This window comes from Setaria viridis, chromosome 4 (assembly GCF_005286985.2).
Source record: "Setaria viridis chromosome 4, Setaria_viridis_v4.0, whole genome shotgun sequence".
Classification (NCBI taxonomy): Eukaryota; Viridiplantae; Streptophyta; class Magnoliopsida; order Poales; family Poaceae; genus Setaria; species Setaria viridis.
This window is the reverse complement of record NC_048266.2, coordinates 39,833,967-39,852,786: the sequence shown is the minus strand read 5'-3', so window position 1 is coordinate 39,852,786 and position 18,820 is coordinate 39,833,967. Positions and strand designations below refer to the sequence as shown.

Here is an 18,820-nt window from a genome sequence, read left to right as displayed (position 1 = left end):
ACAATAACCATTTGCTAATGATGGATTAATTAGACTTAATAGATTCGTCTCGCGAATTAGTATAGGGTTCTGTAGTTAGTTTTATAATTAGCTCATGTTTAGTCCTCCTAATTAGTATCCGAATATCCAATGTGACCCTCCTAAGTTTAGCAGCTCGCATCCAAACACAGGAAATAGGCGTCGTATCCGGCTAGGAGTAAATAAAAAGACGAAGGAAATGAACGGGATTGAGAATCCGAAACCTTAGCCGGAACAAACCAACTCCCGGAAAATAAATAAAAGGGCCGCGATGTTGCGGCTGTTGCCGAGGCATCTTCTTCCTCCTCGTGCGCATCGCGCGATCTCACCAACCGCATCCCCGCTCTCGCGCCGCCGCGCCCTCCTCCTCCTCGGCTTCGGGTGCTGTCGCGGCCCTCCCCCTGCGCACTCGTACGCCTCGATGGCGCCGCCGCCGGTGGCCAAGAAGGTGCCGCGTCAGCTCGTAGACCACGGCGACGTACGCGTCGACAACTACTACTGGCTCCGCGACGACTCCCGATCCGATCCCGACGTCCTCGCGCACCTCCGCGCCGAGAACGACTACACCGCCGCCGTCATGTCCGGTCAGTCCATTGCCACTGCATTTGGAGCTTTTGCATATCGCTTCCCTCTGTGGATTAATTTTAGCGTGTCGACCAGATGCATCAGAGTGGCAGTTCTATCGATCTGTACTGTTGCCAGGAGTCTCAGTCCTGATATGCTTACCCTGCTATGCTAACTCGGATCACTTGCAGATGTCAAGCAACTCGAGGATGAAATATATGCTGAAATCAGAGGAAGGATTAAGGAAGATGATATCGATGCACCTCTTCGCAAAGGGCAGTACTACTACTATGAAAGGACATTGACTGGCAAGGAGTATGTGCAGCACTGTAGGCGTCCCGTACCAACTGATGCTCCAATTACTGTTCACGATGTGATGCCCACAGGACCTGATGCTCCTGATGAGCACATTATTCTGGATGAGAATGTGAAAGCTGAGGGCCACGATTACTACAGCATTGGGGCTTTCAAGGTAAACCCTTTTTTAGCATATCTCTCTGTATGTTTGTTTCCCTCACGCACACGCCCCTTCGAACTTCGATGTTCCTTGTGTCTATCTATATGATCTAACTGTTCGTTTCAGGTCAGTCCCAACAATAAGCTAGTGGCTTACGCAGAAGACACTAAAGGCGATGAAATTTACACTGTCTATATCATTGACGCCGAGAGTGGAGAATATGTTGGGCAACCACTTAAAGGAATTACTTCTGACATTGAGTGGGCTGGTGATGACCACCTTGTTTACATTACAATGGATAGCATTCTTCGGCCAGATAAAGTATGCCACTCGTTCCTCTCGCTTCTTCTAACTCCTACATGGCACGCGTCTTGTTTTATGACTTCATTTGAAACTTTCGGTGATTTTTTAAGAATGTTTAGTTATACTTGCCATGCCTGTAGGTTATTGGATATTGCAGTACCCATGTTTTAGTGCTAGCATCAACTGTGACATAATTTTCGTGGAGTTTGTGGTAATTATACTTTATCTTCCTTTTTTTTGGGCCTTTTCAGGTATGGCTACATAAATTAGAGTCTGATCAATCAAGCGATGCATGTCTCTATCATGAGAAAGATGACACATTTTCTCTTGGCCTTCAAGCCTCTGAAAGCAAGAAATATTTATTTGTTGAGTCTGGAAGCAAAAATACTAGCTTTATCTTTTACCTCGACACATCCAAACAGAACAAGGAACTTGTGGTTTTGACGCCTCGTGTGTCTGGCATTGATACAACAGCTAGCCATCGTGGGAATCATTTCTTTATTACGAGGCGAAGTGATGAATTCTACAATTCTGAATTGGTTGCTTGCCCATTGGATAATGTAGCTGAGACCACTGTACTGCTACCACATAGAGAAAGGTACTTGCCAGTTATACAAGTTTCAGAAATCATTCTTACGGTTCATAAATCATGTATCCAGCATCACACTTTCTGGGGACATTGTTTGTGTTGTTGTGATGCCCTTTGTTAACTTGCTCTTGATGAGGAATGATTTGTGAAACCTTGCATAACCATTTGATAGCACAAGTCAATCTTCTTCTAGTAATTTTTTAGAATACACTGGAGAACTGCATCTCTTTGCATTAAGCAGAAGAAGTAAAAGAGTTTACAATGTGAGTGCCATGGACTGTCTGTTGAGTAATCCTGTGCAATGCTTGTAAAGCTATTTTCGGTTTCCTTGTTCACGGTTGAAATAAGCTCACCAGTTTGTTTGGCTGAGCGAGTCTGTAGGAGCTCAAGTGCATGGTTGCATGCAGAGCGCGTCTGTAGGAGAGTGTGCGCGGTGTGTGGAGCTGAACATGGGATGGCATGTTCACGAAAGGCGGCATGCCGTGCGTATAGGAGTCGTTGGTTAGCTTCTATTTGTATTCAGCAATACAAGGGAAATACGCTGCCTGTTCTTTCGCAGCACAAAACAGAGAGTTCGTGTGTGTGTTCCCGCGGCCCTCGTCGGTGATCGTCGGAGTGCCGCTGACAATTGGTACCAGAGCCAAGGTTCGGTAGGGGCTGGACTCGATCGCGGCGCGGTATCGCCGTTGGAACCGAGACCCCACGATCCGCTACGCACTGATGGCCGGCGACGATGACACGCCACCCTCTCCGAAGAAGGGCGCCCGTGGCAAGGGCGGCGCTGCGGGCGGCAGCAGCAAGGAGGAGAAGGTGCGCATCGTCAAGGAGTACGCCGGGCCGGCGAACTGGCCAATGCTCACCAAGACGAACTACACGACGTGGGCGGCGCTGATGAAGCTCAAGATGGAGGCGCGCGACATGTGGGAGGCGATCGAGCCGGGTGACGTCTCGTTCCAGGAGGATCGAGCGGCGCTCGACGCCATCACGAGCGGGGTACCACCGGAGATGGTGCCGTCGCTGGTGGCCAAGGGGTCCGCGCTGGAAGCGTGGAAGGCCATCAAGGAGCGCCGGATCGGGAACGACTCGGTGCAGAAGGTGAAGGCGCAACGTCTTCGGAAGGAGCTGGAGACGATGAAGTTCAAACCCGGTGAGTCTGTCGATGATTTCACCGAGCGCTTGGAGAATCTTGTGGCGGCAATGGAGACCCTCGGCGAAGTGGTGACGACGCGCAGGACCGTCGAGAAGCTGCTGCGTGCTGCGCCCAAGGCATTGAGGCAGACGGCCGTCGCAATCGAGATCACCTCTAATCTCGACAAGCTGTCACTGGAGGACGTGTGCGGACGGCTGCGTGCGGCGGAGGATTGCGAAGCCGAGGACGACACGCCGGCAGCGACAAGTGCCGACGGTAAGCTGCTTCTGACGCAGGAGCAGTGGACGGCACGGATGAGGAAGGCGGACCACGGCTCCGGCAGTGGCGGCGGCGGCGGCCGCGGCCGTGGCCGCGGGCGCGGACGGCACGGCTCAAGCTCTGGGAGAAAGGAGCCTGGGCCGAGACCACCGTGGGACGGTGGATCGAAGACGGCGTCGGCTTCCGGCGATGTTGGGCCGGATCAATGCCGCCGCTGCAAGAAGACCGGGCATTGGGCCCGGGAGTGCCCGACCAAGCCCAAGAACCAGGCGGCCCACGTTGCTGAGGCTGAGGAGGAGGAGGGTCCGGCCCTCTTCTTTGCCTCGGCGGCGGTCAACGATGGTGGAGACGCGGCGCCGGCCGTAGTCCACCTCGTGGAGGAGAAGGTGATGGCGCAGCTCGACGGAGATGCCAACCGCGACGCCGGACTCTGGTATCTGGATACCGGGGCTACCAATCACATGACGGGCGCGCGCGAGGTCTTCACCGAGCTGAACACCGGCGTTCAGGGCACGGTAAAATTTGGGGATGGATCCGTGGCGGACATCGCCGGCCGCGGGAACATCCTCTTCCAGGCGAAGAATGGGAAGCACCAGAGGCTGACGGACGTCTACTACATTCCGCGGCTCACGGCGAACATCGTGAGCCTCGGCCAGCTGGACGAGGGAGGCTGCCCCGTCCACATCGACGACGGAGTGCTCCGGATCTGGGACCGGCAGCGGCGTCTGGTGGTCAAGGTGAAGCGCACGGCGGCGAGGCTGTATCTGCTACGGCTGACGGCGGTGAAGCCAGTGTGCCTGGTGGCGCTGCGCGGCGAGGAGGCGTGGCGCTGGCACGAGAGGTACGGCCATCTGCATTTCGATGCACTGCGCCTGCTATCGCGCAAGGAGATGGTGTGCGGGCTGCCCTGCATCGAGCATGTCGAGCAGCTCTGCGATTGCTGTGTGGCGACAAAGCAGAGGAGGACACCGTTCCCGGTGGCGGCGAAGTACCGAGCGGAGGAGAAGCTGGACCTGGTTCACGGTGATTTGTGCGGTCCAATCATACCTGCGACGCCAGGAGGGCGACGCCATTTCCTGTTGCTCGTGGACGATGCGTCGAGGTACATGTGGATCTCTCTGCTAAGCAGCAAGGACGAGGCGTCGGAGGCCATCAAGAGGTGGCAAGCCATGGTGGAGACGGAGACCGGGAAGAAGCTGAAGATCTTGCGCACTGACAATGGGGGTGAGTTCACCTCTGTTGAATTCGGTGAATGGTGTGCAGGTCGTGGCGTGCGGCGTCATCTGACGGCGCCGTATTCACCACAACAGAACGGCGTGGTCGAACGCCGCAATCAAACCGTAGTGGCGATGGCGAGGAGCTTGCTGAAGGGGAGATCGGTGCCGGCGGTGTTCTGGGGCGAGGCCGTGGTGACGGCCGTGTACCTGCTGAACCGGGCGCCGACGAAGAGCCTGGCCGGCCGTACCCCGTACGAGGCCTGGCATGGCAAGAAGCCCACGGTGGAGCACCTGCGCACTTTCGGGTGCGTCGTTCATGTGAAGAACGTGAAGCCACATCTGAAGAAGCTAGAAGATCGTAGCACGAGGATGGTGATGTTCGGCTACGAACCGGGCGCCAAGGCGTATCGGGTGTTCAACCCGGTGGCGCGGCGCGTGCACGTGGCGTGCGACGTCATCTTCGACGAAGAGGCGAAATGGGACTGGAGCGCAGGACGTGAGGACGATGGAGGCGGAGAGTACCACGACGGCGGCTTCAGGGTGTTCACGGTGGCAGGCGAGTACATGGCTGGTGACGGGGAACCTGTGGAGGGGAGCTCCGCACCCGCTACACCGAGCACGGCGACCACGGTGCAGCCTTTGACGCCGGGTGCATCAGATTCGCCTATGACGCCAGCGGCTGCCGCGACACCGATGTCACCCGAGCAGGTGGAGTTTGCTTCTCCACCAACAAACGTGCAAGACTTCGTGGATGCAGACCATGATGAGGAGGCGCCGGTACGTTTCAGATTGCTGGATAATGTGCTGGGGCCAAGTTCTGTGCAGGGACTAGCAGAACGAGATTTGGAGCAGGCAGAGCTCATGCTTGCAAGTGCGGAGGAGCCGGCAACATTCAAGGAAGCTGAGCAGGATCCTCGCTGGAAGCAAGCTATGAGGGAGGAAATGAAATCGATTGAAGAAAACAAGACATGGAGCCTTGTTGATCTGCCTGCAGGACATTCACCAATTGGGTTGAAATGGGTATTCAAAGTCAGGCGTGATGAGCATGGAGCAGTGGTGAAGCACAAAGCACGGCTGGTTGCTAAAGGATATGTGCAGAGACAGGGAATTGACTTTGATGAAGTTTTTGCTCCAGTTGCAAGGTTGGAGTCTGTCAGAGTGCTGCTGGCTATAGCTGCTCATAAAGGATGGGAAGTGCATCACATGGATGTAAAAAGCGCTTTCCTGAATGGTATACTGAGTGAAGAGGTGTATGTGGTACAGCCACAGGGATTTGTTAAGGCAGGTCAAGAGCACAAGGTGTTGAAACTGGAGAAAGCCTTGTATGGCCTGAGGCAGGCGCCAAGAGCGTGGAACATGAAGCTGGATAGCAGCCTTCTATCACTTGGGTTCAGAAAAAATATAGCTGAGCATGGTGTTTACACCAGGGGTACTGGAGGAGCAGCACTCATTGTGGGAGTATATGTGGATGATCTGATCATCACAGGAAGCACAGGCATCAAGGAATTCAAGTCAGAAATGATGAAGATTTACAAGATGAGTGATCTAGGTCTGTTGTCTTATTATCTGGGGTTGGAGGTGAGGCAGACCAAGGAGGGGATCAGCATTGGACAAGCTGCTTATGCAGCAAAACTTGTAGAGAAGGCTGGCTTGACAGGATGTAATGCTTGTGCAGCACCAATGGAGTCCAGGCTCAAACTGAGTAAAATCAGTGAGGCACCTTTGGCGGATGCAACTGAATATCGAAGTGCAGTTGGGGGACTTCGGTATCTGGTGAACACACGCCCTGATATTGCCTTTGCAGTGGGGTTTGTAGGTCGGTTTTTAGAACAACCACATGAAGATCACTTGGCAGTAGTGAAACACATTATCAGGTATGTGAGTGGTACATTGGAGTATGGTTTGTTCTATAAAGTAGGAGAGCAGGGAAGTACTGGTGTTCAATTAACAGGGTTCAGTGATAGTGATTATGCTGGGGATATTGATGATAGGAAAAGCACCAGTGGGATGTTATTTTGTCTAGGAGACAGCCCTGTTACTTGGCACTCCAATAAGCAGAAGGTGGTGGCACTTTCTACATGTGAAGCAGAGTATATTGCTGCATCTGGTGCAGCTTGCCAGGGAGTGTGGCTTGCACGGCTACTAAGGAGTCTGCTTGGTTTGGAGGTTGGGGTGCCGGTTCTGAAGATTGACAACAAATCAGCAATTGACCTCTGTAAGAATCCAGTCCATCATGATAGAAGTAAGCACATTGAAACTAAATTTCATTATATCAGAGATTGTGTTGAGAAGGGCAAAGTTGTGGTGGACCAGATCTCTACAAAAGATCAGTTAGCAGATGTTCTGACGAAGTCTTTGGGTCGTGTTCTGTTCCAAGAGCAGCGTGATCGCATTGGCGTCGTCAAGCTTGAAGCACAGCGCAAGAATTAGGAGGAGAAATGTTGAGTAATCCTGTGCAATGCTTGTAAAGCTATTTTCGGTTTCCTTGTTCACGGTTGAAATAAGCTCACCAGTTTGTTTGGCTGAGCGAGTCTGTAGGAGCTCAAGTGCATGGTTGCATGCAGAGCGCGTCTGTAGGAGAGTGTGCGCGGTGTGTGGAGCTGAACATGGGATGGCATGTTCACGAAAGGCGGCATGCCGTGCGTATAGGAGTCGTTGGTTAGCTTCTATTTGTATTCAGCAATACAAGGGAAATACGCTGCCTGTTCTTTCGCAGCACAAAACAGAGAGTTCGTGTGTGTGTTCCCGCGGCCCTCGTCGGTGATCGTCGGAGTGCCGCTGACACTGTCAATCTTCTTCTAGGATATTAATTGTGTTTTCTTAATGAATATTGGAACCAGGGGGGATACTTTACAGCTGCAACTTAGACCTTTTCCTCTTTGAAAGTTCAGATGCATTCTTGTAGTGGCATTGCTTGCTATTGATTAATACTATGTGTGTTGCCAGCTACAGCATGGGAAACTTATGGGTTCCATCCAGTTTAAGCTTATGAAGAATTGAGATCAAATCAGCTTGCATTTAGTTTGGTTTTATCATATCAAGTTTATCTATGGAATATGTCAGTTTTAGAATATTCGATCTTTGAGAATATTGGATCTTTGATAGGATGGCTGCCAAAGATTTAGATTTACTTACCACTGCTTCCTGGCCCTGGGTTTTGTTTCTATGTAAGAGGCTTGATGCTCTGGCAGTGATATACAATGGTTCGTTGAAACTGCAGCTAATACAAAATTTGATGAACCTACTAGTTAAGTTATCCATCAGGAACTTTACATGTTTGCAAATTTTATTGATGCCCATTGATAACAAAAGTGTATAACACGTCACTGTTGCATCAAAACTGATACTACCCTTCAGTGTGAAAATACAGGAAGTCCAGCTCTTTGACAACCATATTGCTGTATATGAGCGTGAGAATGGCCTACCCAAAGTAACCGTATATCGGCTACCTGCTATTGGAGAGTCAATTGGACAACTTCAGGGAGGTCGAACAATTGATTTTATTGATCCAACATATGCTGTGGATCCTGAGGAGTCTGAGTTTCATTCATCTGTTCTTCGTTTTCATTATAGCTCAATGAGGACCCCGCCCTCTGTTTACGACTATGATATGGATTCAGGGGTGTCAGTGCTGAAGAAGATTAAACCCGTAAGCTATAAGTTGCAATAGGTTTATATAAATATTTGGTATTCTGACCAGGATTGATTTCTTTTTATTTACTTCTATAAACCCGTTGTGATTTGATCTTCTAAATGTCCATAGGTTTTAGGTGGATTTGACGCATCAAATTATGTAACAGAAAGGAAATGGGCTGCTGCTGCCGATGGCACTCAGATCCCGATGTCCGTTCTGTACAGAAAAGATCTTGTGAAGCTTGATGGCTCAGACCCAATGCTGCTATATGGCTATGGCTCCTACGAGGTATGTCGTGTGTTTACTATTCTGTAATAAAAATGTGTTGTGCCATTTTGAATGCCTTGAACAACTCTTCAGATTGGCATGCAGTTCATGTCCACATCCTTGGGTCATCTTGGGATGCAAATGATTCATTTGGAATGTTATGTATTATTTGCTAATGTGGCATCATATATTCATTTACTGTTATTCATTGTCATTTTGAAGTGATAACTGTTCTTAACCATTCAGTTAGTCTAGTGTTTCCTCGCTGAATGGTATACTTCGATAATTTGATGTCATAAAGATTCCTTGTCAGGACCCAGTAATGAATTACCAGCAAAATGGGGTCAGAATTCTAGTCTCTAAATCAATGTCTAGCAAGTAGCAACTGATAAAATTTGGCAACTTGGCATTGAGACTATGATGATTCTAGGTTTCAGCAGTAAGTAGCAGAATGGCATTGAGTTAACCATGCCCTTATTTCCCCATTTTGCTATGGTTGCAGATTTGCATCGACCCGACATTCAGAGGATCCAGATTATCTCTGGTAGATAGGGGTTTTATATATGTGATAGCTCATATTCGTGGTGGTGGTGAAATGGGCCGGAAGTGGTATGAGGATGGGAAGCTTTTGAAGAAGAAGAATACTTTTACTGATTTCATTGATTGTGCCGAGCACTTGATAAAAAACAAATACTGTTCCAAGGAAAAGCTTTGCATCAATGGAAGAAGTGCAGGTGGCCTACTGATGGGTGCTGTCCTAAATATGAGGCCTGACTTATTCAAGGCTGCTGTTGCCGGAGTCCCTTTTGTTGATGTTGTCACAACTATGCTTGATCCAACTATCCCACTGACAACAGCTGAATGGGAGGTATCCATTTCCTCTTCAGTTCAGATGCTTTTTATGCCATTATTTTTTCCCCATGTCTCACTATCATGTTTATTGCCATTTTATAATTAGCACAAATAATGCGTAGAGATACTTTCTGGAAATGTTCTTTGGTGCCCTTTTGTCCATTCCCCAACATTTCATTCACACTTGGGTACCACCACATCAAATCAATACCAACTGATATCCATCCAAACGTTTAAGCAATGCAACCTTTCTTGTGCAGCTGGGATCAGGTTTAAGCTTTAGTTCACATTGAGCACAGCAGTTGGGCCACAGTGCATACTGGGGCTAGATACTTAGGCAAATATACGTGCGTTAGGCTTGAGCAGATCTCAGGGCTAGGCTACAGTGATTCCTTGTTATAATAGCTATTATAGATTCGCTTATAATCTGAACAATTATAATTTTTGAACCATTGTTTTATTTCATTATGCTTTGTGCCTGAGGGTAGGGATGGAATAGTTGGCGCTTGCATGATAGTGATGTTTTGAAACTTGTACCATGTCAATTGCAATTGGCATGTTTTATTCGAGCTGTTAGCACACTTGTCCATTCTGTTATAGTCGTCTACTTGCTTCTGTTCTTATCGATTTGTGTTTCCTATCCTCGGTTCAGGAGTGGGGTGATCCGAGAAAAGAAGAATACTACTACTACATGAAATCATATTCTCCTGTTGACAATGTAAGTAGTGATGTCTGTGCCTCCCTAGGCGTATTTACTAATCAAGCTAGTATTTTTATTTCTGTTCATCTTTACTGTTCTTGCTTCTGATGTTATTTCTCCCACAAGCATGAATTCCATTTCGAATTGGCTGCAAATTAAAAGCTCATCGGGGTTTGGTGTTTGTTTATCCACGCTACAGGTGGCAGCACAAGAGTATCCCAACATTCTTGTCACGGCTGGCTTAAATGGTAGGTGCCTCTGCCATTTGCATTCCAAGTGTCACTAGTAGGTAGCTGACTGGTTGGGTTGGTGATCAGATCCTCGCGTGATGTACTCTGAACCTGCGAAGTACGTGGCCAAGCTGCGGGATCTCAAGACAGACGGCAATCTTTTGTTGTTCAAGTGCGAACTGGGTGCTGGGCACTTCTCCAAGTCGGGAAGGTAAAGTAAAGCAGCTGTTTTGTTTGTTGGTTCTGGCAGTGCTAGCATACGATGTACTTGTAGAGATTATGAAGCAGAGCAATAAGGTGGTTGTTGCCTGTGATTGCAGGTTTGAGAAATTGCAGGAAGATGCGTTTACTTATGCGTTTATCCTCAAGGCACTGGGCATGACTCCAAAGATGGCTTCAGTATGAATGTGACTCCAAAGATGAATGGGATGGGAACTTGGATTCATTCAGAGGATGTTTGGTTTCACGGACTAAAGTTTAGTCCACGGACTAAAGTTCAGTCCTTATTACATTGAATTGAATGTTTAGATACTAATTAGGAGTATTAAATATAGACTAATTACAAAACATAGACTCATATGAATATACTCCTCGAAGATTGCTCTTCACTTTGCTGGATCTAGACCAAAAGTCCTAGGCAGAGTGTCTTCACACTTAAATTGGGTCAAATTAAAAGGTAGCAATAAAGGAGATTGCTCTTGTTCAATGATGAGAAGTATTACCATAGTAATGTCTTCACTCACATAGTTTCTTTTCAGAAGCAAGGTGGTGAACAATGAGAGCTTGTAGCATATGGTTTCACGTACAGACCTAGCATAACACACCCAATGGTATGTGTGAAAATTATGCTACTAAATTCAATCATTGGCAGATCAAATGAATTTGATAGATTCGGACGTATGAGTCCCAATGGACTTCACATTCTAAATCCAAATACAAATCGCAACTTACATTGTTTACAATTCAGGTCACAATATGATTTGAAACAGTTAAGTTGATTGTGGTACAACTTATTAATTGAGTTACTTCTATAGAAAGATTACTCTAATCATGATTGTGTCATGTGTTTGTAAAGAAATCCCAAATTGGATTCCCTATCATCTCAACACATTGATTATTTTAATATCATCAAGATATAGAAATAATTAAGCAATCATTTTAGCTACAATTTCCATTATGTGGAGTTGGCCTTCAAGATGGAATTTTAGATGAGATATTTGGGTAAAACCAAATTACGCTTAAGTCTTAACTTAAGCACATACATCAGTATACCAATATCCAACTTAAGCACATACATCAGTATACCAATATCCAACTGATATTGCCTATCAATATCCAAATAATATTGGACATCATATCCAGTTATTCAATCCCTAGATATGGACTCCTATCCATTTAGACCCTAGGATGACAACCTTGGTGCCATGAAAGCGCTCATGTATCTTGCAAATAGTGACATGCCTGATATTGCATTTGCAAATACCTTGCTAGCAGAAAATAGCGCAACTTCTACAACATTGAAAAGTGGAAGTCAAAAAGCATATCCATAGATATTCATATGGTAATAAAGGACTTTAATTTATTATCAAATAAATTAAGGCACGACCTAAGTGGGATATCAAGATACTGACTATTTAATCCCTCACGCCAGATCACATACTGATTTTATTGTGGTAGAGTCTCCTCACACGAGTCATCAAATTTGACTCCAATGGTTACTTTCACCTCTCATTTTGAAGCATCCTATGCATTACTTCATAGAGTGATCAAATGTGATTCCATAGGATCACCAACCATTATCTACAAAGATAAGGTTGCTTGTATTGTCAAGATTAAATATATTGCCCAAAAAATGTTTTATCCCATAAATTACAACATGTTAGGAAATAAATATCTTGCAAAAGTAGTCTTGCGCTAATTTTGCAAATTCACTCACTAAGTCACTACCTACATCCACATTTTATGGACTTGGCATTCAATGACTTTGAGAGTTGCAAGGTTCAGAGGGAGTTTTCTCCTGGATTATAACCTGTTCAAACATCATGTTGTACTCATTTTCCCTCTATGGGTTTTTCTCACAAAGGTTTCTCATAAAAGGTTTTTAATGAGACAATATCGATACAAGAATGTGTCATATTTTCTATTTTTCCCATCGGGGTTTTTATGGGAAATATCAAAGACACATGTTGCCCTCAAAACTCATCCATGGTTTTTCCTAAAAGATTTTTCATGTGAGTTATCTAAAAGGCAATAACAGTAATATGTCGTCACATTTTCTCCTGATTTTTCCACTGGGTTTTGCAGGAGTTTTAGCGGCATATCACTTTATATCGCTCCTCATATTTTTCCAAAAGGTTTTTTGGGAGTTATTTTTATGTCGTATCTGCAATATTTTTTTCCTCACTGCGGTTCTTAGTGGGATACCAATGACATAGTGGTTTATTTAAATCACCATAAAGATACTATTTCTTCTTATTTTTCAGTAAGGCTTAAAGGAGTTTTTATGGCATATCCATATATTCCTCAGATGTTTTCCATGGGGTTTTTTGAGGAATTTCAGCAGCTAATCACAGGCTCACAGCTACATTGATGTCAAGGAAGATTCGATCAAGGGTAAGTTTTGTGAAACAACGCCTCTTCACCAACAGACGCCTTTTCACGAAGTGATCTCATGCATTCAAACACAAGATTAGTGGATAGGATTAGATAGTTAGTTTTACTCCCAAAGAGCATGTCCTTTGAGAACAGTCGTGTCTGTTCAGTGGTTTATTTTGGAGCAGTCGTGTCTCTTCGAGACAACCCTTCACTCGTATAAATATATCCTCAGAGATAGACAGTTCTCTCAAATCACTTCTAACAATCATGAATACATGTGATTTGGACTTTGAATTATATCACTATTTTTTTTAAAAAAAATATGTATCATGTGCATGCCCCATTTAAAAAAAATTGTTTACTGGATTTTTTAAGAAACACGTAACCGGCCATGTGCATGTCTAGTTGTCCACTACTGGTCCGCACCCAATCGGACGAAGCAGGATTCCGTGACGTACTGCACGTCATCACTGACATGTGAGGCCCACATATGCAACATGTCAGTCAGCGTTCCGGATGTGACTTACTGCACGTGCAGTACATCACTGAATATAAAATGGAGCAACAAATTAACATCTAGCACACTCCTACCCAAAATAGGTCTCCGATAGTACTGTACCGGTCTCTAATACAATACCTATACTATCGGCCTCCTATACAAGAGATGCCAGGAGAGGCATAACCTAAATCTAAGTATCCTCTCTCCTGAAGACCTATTTGCATAAAGGGTTCTCTTTTAGGTCTTGTTGTTGGATAGATATCCAACCATTTGCCTGTAGAATGGGTCTTGCCGTTGTTGGAGATAGTTATATAGCAAGCAGTAGGCCAGTAGCACATTGGTAGTACGATTTGATTGGCTCACAATATGTCAATCAAAGCAAACAACGACATATAGTTAGGCTAGTGTATTAGAGGTCCTCAATTCTTTTCTTCTAGACATGTGCCATTGCATCATCAAAGCATCTACAGTAGAAAGAATAGCATGATCGATTAGGCAAGCTTTCCTAAAACCGACAGTGGGGTAAAAAAAAAGTATGATTACATTGCAATTGTCAACAGAACAGTAGATAAATGCTTTTATCTTGAGTAAGATTGTTGTTTTACTAATCGACTAAGAAACAAGACTGCAGGGCCAGGTAAGAAAAATAAAATAAATATATGATATCCATCCATTTTGCCATTACCCTGTCTACATCTTGAGTTAATCAAAGTTAGGACAATAAGAACTTGATAAATGTTTTTTTGTTTTTGCTCTTACATACCAGACTAAGAATGAAGGCAATGAATGAAATTAAGACGACAAAAACAGAAAACATTGAGCATGACGCTATGTTGTGGTGGTTGTTTTGTTTAATCAGAAAGGCAGGCAATTATGTGCATCTATCGAGATGAAGAAAAAAAAAAGTACTGTTCTTTCAACCATGATGATCATTTAAAAGATGCTAAGAGCACTAAGCATATATTTCTTTCAAATAAAGGGGTGGCAGCTGGTTAATCCTGATGCTAAGTAGCATTTCATGACAACATCACCTTAATTCCAAATGACTAGTACAAAATGCAGCAGCCAAAATAAATTCTACATCAACAGAATTTTATCACCCTTTCCACAAACCTCGGAGGAAGGAAAGGAAGACTCTTGCAACATGCTGATCATAAAATCCAAGGTTCTGATCCGGATCAAGCGGGCCTCCTCAAGCTCACTAGGAGCAGACATGCTGAAGGCAACAACCCTGTTCTCTCTCTTCATCCAATCACACATCGTTTTGGCCTCCTTTGCAATACCCTTGAATTGAAACCATCCATCATCTTGTAGTTAGTGCCAATGAGTTGGTAATTTACAGAAAGAAATTGATGTGCTTGTTAAGATTCAGCAAATTTTAGCAAGAGGCATGATGCAGGCAGACACATACCACCAATGCAGCAGCAGAAGCAATTTTGAGGTTCACAAAGCCTAAGGCGCACATACGGATCACACTGCTCTGCTGGATCATGTCATCAGTAGGCTTAGCACCACGCTTCAGCAGCTCACGCATCAGGTCAGCCTCCTTTGTGATACACTTGAAACCAATGTCTTGCATTAGTCAAAAGATCATAAAAACTCAATACTCTATATGCTACCCAAAGAATCACTGCTACTTTACTGAAGGCGTATGTGCTAAGTTGGATAGAAAGTCCAAGCTATCCACACGGAAAACACGTGAAACAGTAAGCATGTGCGACTAGGGTTCATGAGGCCACACTTAATATTGTGCAATCACTCCTAAAGTGCACCAGTTAGTATTATGTTTGCCAAACTTGATTAAAATAGCAACAAAAAACTCACAATTCAAGCCTTAAAGGGTAACATTTTTTTTGACATGCGATCAAGATTAAAGAATGCTGGTTGACTGTCTATTGCTAGATATGCTGCTTGTCAACTTGCTAACTGGAAACCTTAAAACTTGCAATTAATTCCTTTGCAGGTCATATAGTGGTCACTGATTATCACAATTCACACCACTTTTTGCAGCGGCCAAAATTCAAACACTGCCAAGGAAATAGTATTATAGTCTTGTTTGAGCAAAGCGAGGCACATACCACAAAAGCAATGATGGAAGGAACAGAAAATTTGTCCCCTGTACTGCAGAGTGAGAGTGCACGCTCCTTGATAATGCTACTTTGAATGAAATTGTTGACTGGTAAGATCTCGTCCGGCCAATGTTTCACATGAATCTTCCACTCGAACATAAGTTCATCCTCCATCTCGAGACACTAATTGAAAATTGTCATTTTGCAATCAGTTCGTGTATACAGTTTCAGTTAGAAAATCGATGGTTTAGCAATGAAGCAGGAAGATTACTTACAGATTTGGCAACATCAGCAATAACAGCTCGGGCAGCAGGACCCAACAGCCAATCAGGATTCTGGCTGGCAGCAGGACCCAACAGCCAATCAGGATTCTGGCTGGCAGCAGCTTCTGCAACAAACTTCAAAGCATTGCGGCGGTAATACTCCTCAAGGTAGTTGCAATAGTCAGACCACTCAATGGAACTGAAGAATGGAACCAGCCTTTCCCACCCCCATAGTTTCTCCAGAAAATCTTCTGAAAGTAAATAATACCCAAAATAAAATTACATATGAAGCATATGCATGAGAAATATGAAATACTCATAGTAATCACTAATCAGAATTGTTGTGATTAGATTCTCTGCGTCTTACTCTTTTTAGAATCTTTGATCTTTTTCTGAACTTGAGGCTTTAATACGTCTGGAATGCCACCCCTGTACAGTAAGAATATAGTATCACAAAGCATATCATCAAGAAGCAACAAACTAATCCTCTTAGACCATATGTAGCTGCATCATGAAAGAAGAAAAGCATATGGAACATCCATACCCTGTGATATTTGCTGCTTCATCAGCAGCAATGCCATTCCCATCACCGCCAGGACCATTAATACTAGCAGATTCTTCCTTATCAATCTTGTTCCCAGCAGCAGCAAAAGAAGACTTTAATAGTATGTCAATCATAGCATACAAGGTTCGGATCCGTATTATGCGGCTATGGTTAAGCTCCTCAGGTATCTCATCGTCATCGATGTCAAGAAGCATGTTATTTTCACTCATCCACCGAAGTATTCGTTCAGCCTCCTTTGCGGCACCCTTAAATTGAAGCCACCCATCACTTTGCAGTTAGTGCCCATAAGTTAGTGGTAAAACCAAAAGAAACAGATAGATGAATTACTGATATTAAGCGAGTTTTTGCAGGCAAGCACATACCAACATGGCAGCGGCGGCAGCGACAGAAAGGCACGAAGTGCAGTTCATAAGGCTCAACGAACACATGCGTATCTCGCTGCCCTGGTTGATTAAGTATTCATCACTGGGACTAGCGCCACGCCTCAGCAACTCACACGTCAGGTCAGCCTCCTTCGAAATACACTAGAAACCCATTCTTTGCATTAGTATAGATACGGAAAGAAGTCAAACAAGATTATCCTTATACCATCCAACTCGTCTAGTCGAATTTGGGTGCCAATTTCGTCTTTATATAAAGGCCCCAAGGTCCTCCTAGCCTGGCCTTATTTTTTATATGCTACCAAAATATTCCAACTATTCTAATGAAGGTATATGCAGAAAGTTGGATTTGTGCCAGTCAAGCTACCGACATGGATAATACCAATAAGCATTGAAGACCAAGGCCACGTTTACTAACTTGCAGCTACTCCTACACAGTACACAGATACTTTAGCAATATTTGACTAAAATAAAACCAAATGTTAGATAAATCCAGGCTCCGGATTTAAACTTCACTAAAAGAAAACTGTGTAGTCAAAACTGCAAACACTAAAACATGCCATTAATTTGCACTTCGTATTGAGGTTTGTTGGTGATTACAATATGCAGATCATAGTTTGTACAACTGCCCAAATTATTAAAGCATGGTAGTGTTTTCAAGATTGAGATGAGACCACTGTGGCCACTAGACCGACTATGCTGTGACAATAATTGGAACTAGTTTTCTAGGAAAGGTTCAATATAGTTTCGGACAGAAGGGTTCTTTTTTTAAAAAAAACAACTCCAAATAGGTTTTTTTCCCCCTTTCCAATCCAGCTCATTGCAGCAAACATTATGTAAATGTAAATATGATGCAGAGAGAGGATAATGCGTCACTTATCAGTCAAATTCAAGAAAATGTTTTGTTTGGTTTGTTAGGGGCAGGTGAGGAGCGTACCAACAAAGCGGCAGAGAAAACATCAGAAAAATTGCCCCCATCAGAAAAATTGCCCCCAGCTGTGCAGATGACTGAATGTGCACGCTCACGGATCAGGCAACTCAGAATGATCGTTTTGCTCGGTAACATCATATCCACTTTAGATTTCATTCGGCTTTTCCACTCAGATGCGAGTTGCTCCTCCTTCTTGAGACACTGCTTGAAACCAGACAGTTGCAGCATCAATCATCGCAGTTTAAGTTGGCAAACAAGACAAATTTAGCAAAGAAGACAAGCGTGAAAAAAAGTAGGAGCAGGATATGATTGGGTGGTTTAATAAAGGGGCAGGGGGTTACTTACAATATCAGCAAGAGCAGCTATTCTGCTACCCGTAGCAGGTGCAGCACCAGGAACGAGCTGACCAGCATTGCGACGGTAATACTCTTGGAGGTACTTGCTATAGTCAGACCACGACACGCACTTGTATGGTAGCAGCCTGTCCCATCCCCATGTTTTTTCCAAGAGATCTTTCGAAACAAGTAAAAAGTACCATTACTGACGAGAAAAGAAATCATGAGAAAAGTATGTTTGTAGAACAGATACATGGACAAAAATGACGAGCAAATAGCCAGGGTTACTGGAATAGGTGGCATATAATTAAACAGAAAGGCGGTAGCATGAAGAAAAAAAATAGCACATCATCGCGTAGAACAAAGTAAGATTTCAGTAATAACGAACAAATCCTAATCTCTGGATCAAATCCTACCATGGTACTTGACAACGTCTGTCGGCGGCATCTGCTTTATACCATACTCCTCCTCCACCATCTCCATCCCTTCGATTTGACTCTCAACAATCTCCCTTTCCTTGATCTCTTTCCTGCGCTTGCGCTCCATCTGCTTCTCCACGAGCCCGAGGCCGTCCGCAGAAGGGGTGCTCCGGCCGTTCATGATCGCATTCCGGCCCGAAGTTGCGCCGCCTCCGACTACAACAACTCCGATCCGATCTAGGGTTCCTAACCGCGGATGGCAGGATGGGTAACGGACTCTATCTATACTCCTAAAAAACGCAAAGAGGCGACAGAAGCGGCGACCGCGCGCCCTACAGAAACATTTTCCCGCCCTACCATCGATTCGTGCCTCTCGCCTCTCCCCTTCCCCGCTGCCGCTGCCCCTCACATCCTTCCCCTCCGCCGCCGCACCCCACGACCCTCCGGCTCGGCGGCTCCCCGGCGGTCCGCCTCGCCCCCGTGCTCCACACGGGTCCACGACCCCGCCGTGGCTGCGCTTCGGTG

General features: G+C 45.3%; 2 protein-coding genes across 4 annotated transcripts; one reads left to right on the top strand and one right to left on the bottom strand.

Moving 5' to 3' along the window:
- Positions 1-249: 249 nt before the first annotated feature.
- On the top strand, positions 250-10,945 carry LOC117852941 (uncharacterized). The gene is made up of 11 exons (XM_034735255.2): positions 250-602; positions 774-1,054; positions 1,166-1,360; positions 1,594-1,940; positions 7,914-8,205; positions 8,320-8,478; positions 8,960-9,325; positions 9,962-10,027; positions 10,209-10,257; positions 10,327-10,450; positions 10,560-10,945. The coding sequence occupies exons 1-11, from the start codon at positions 290-292 to the stop codon at positions 10,642-10,644; spliced, it is 2,277 nt and encodes a 758-aa protein (XP_034591146.1). The 5' UTR covers positions 250-289; the 3' UTR covers positions 10,645-10,945.
- A 468-nt stretch (positions 10,946-11,413) lies between these two features.
- Positions 11,414-18,732, bottom strand: LOC117852938 (uncharacterized). 3 transcript variants are annotated; one of them, XM_072293381.1, is made up of 11 exons: positions 18,293-18,732; positions 17,887-18,053; positions 17,548-17,742; positions 16,593-16,754; positions 16,210-16,475; positions 16,033-16,094; positions 15,678-15,916; positions 15,412-15,585; positions 14,745-14,891; positions 14,447-14,617; positions 11,414-11,748 (listed from the first exon to the last, which is right to left on the bottom strand). In XM_072293381.1, exons 1-11 carry the CDS (start codon positions 18,474-18,476, stop codon positions 11,674-11,676), a joined length of 1,842 nt encoding a protein of 613 aa, XP_072149482.1. In that variant the 5' UTR covers positions 18,477-18,732; the 3' UTR covers positions 11,414-11,673. The 3 variants fall into 3 exon arrangements, with proteins under 3 accessions (XP_072149482.1, XP_072149483.1, XP_072149484.1); XM_072293382.1 differs by having other exon boundaries at positions 15,678-15,913; XM_072293383.1 differs by lacking the exon at positions 11,414-11,748 and adding an exon at positions 13,324-13,797 and having other exon boundaries at positions 18,293-18,697.
- Positions 18,733-18,820: the final 88 nt, after the last annotated feature.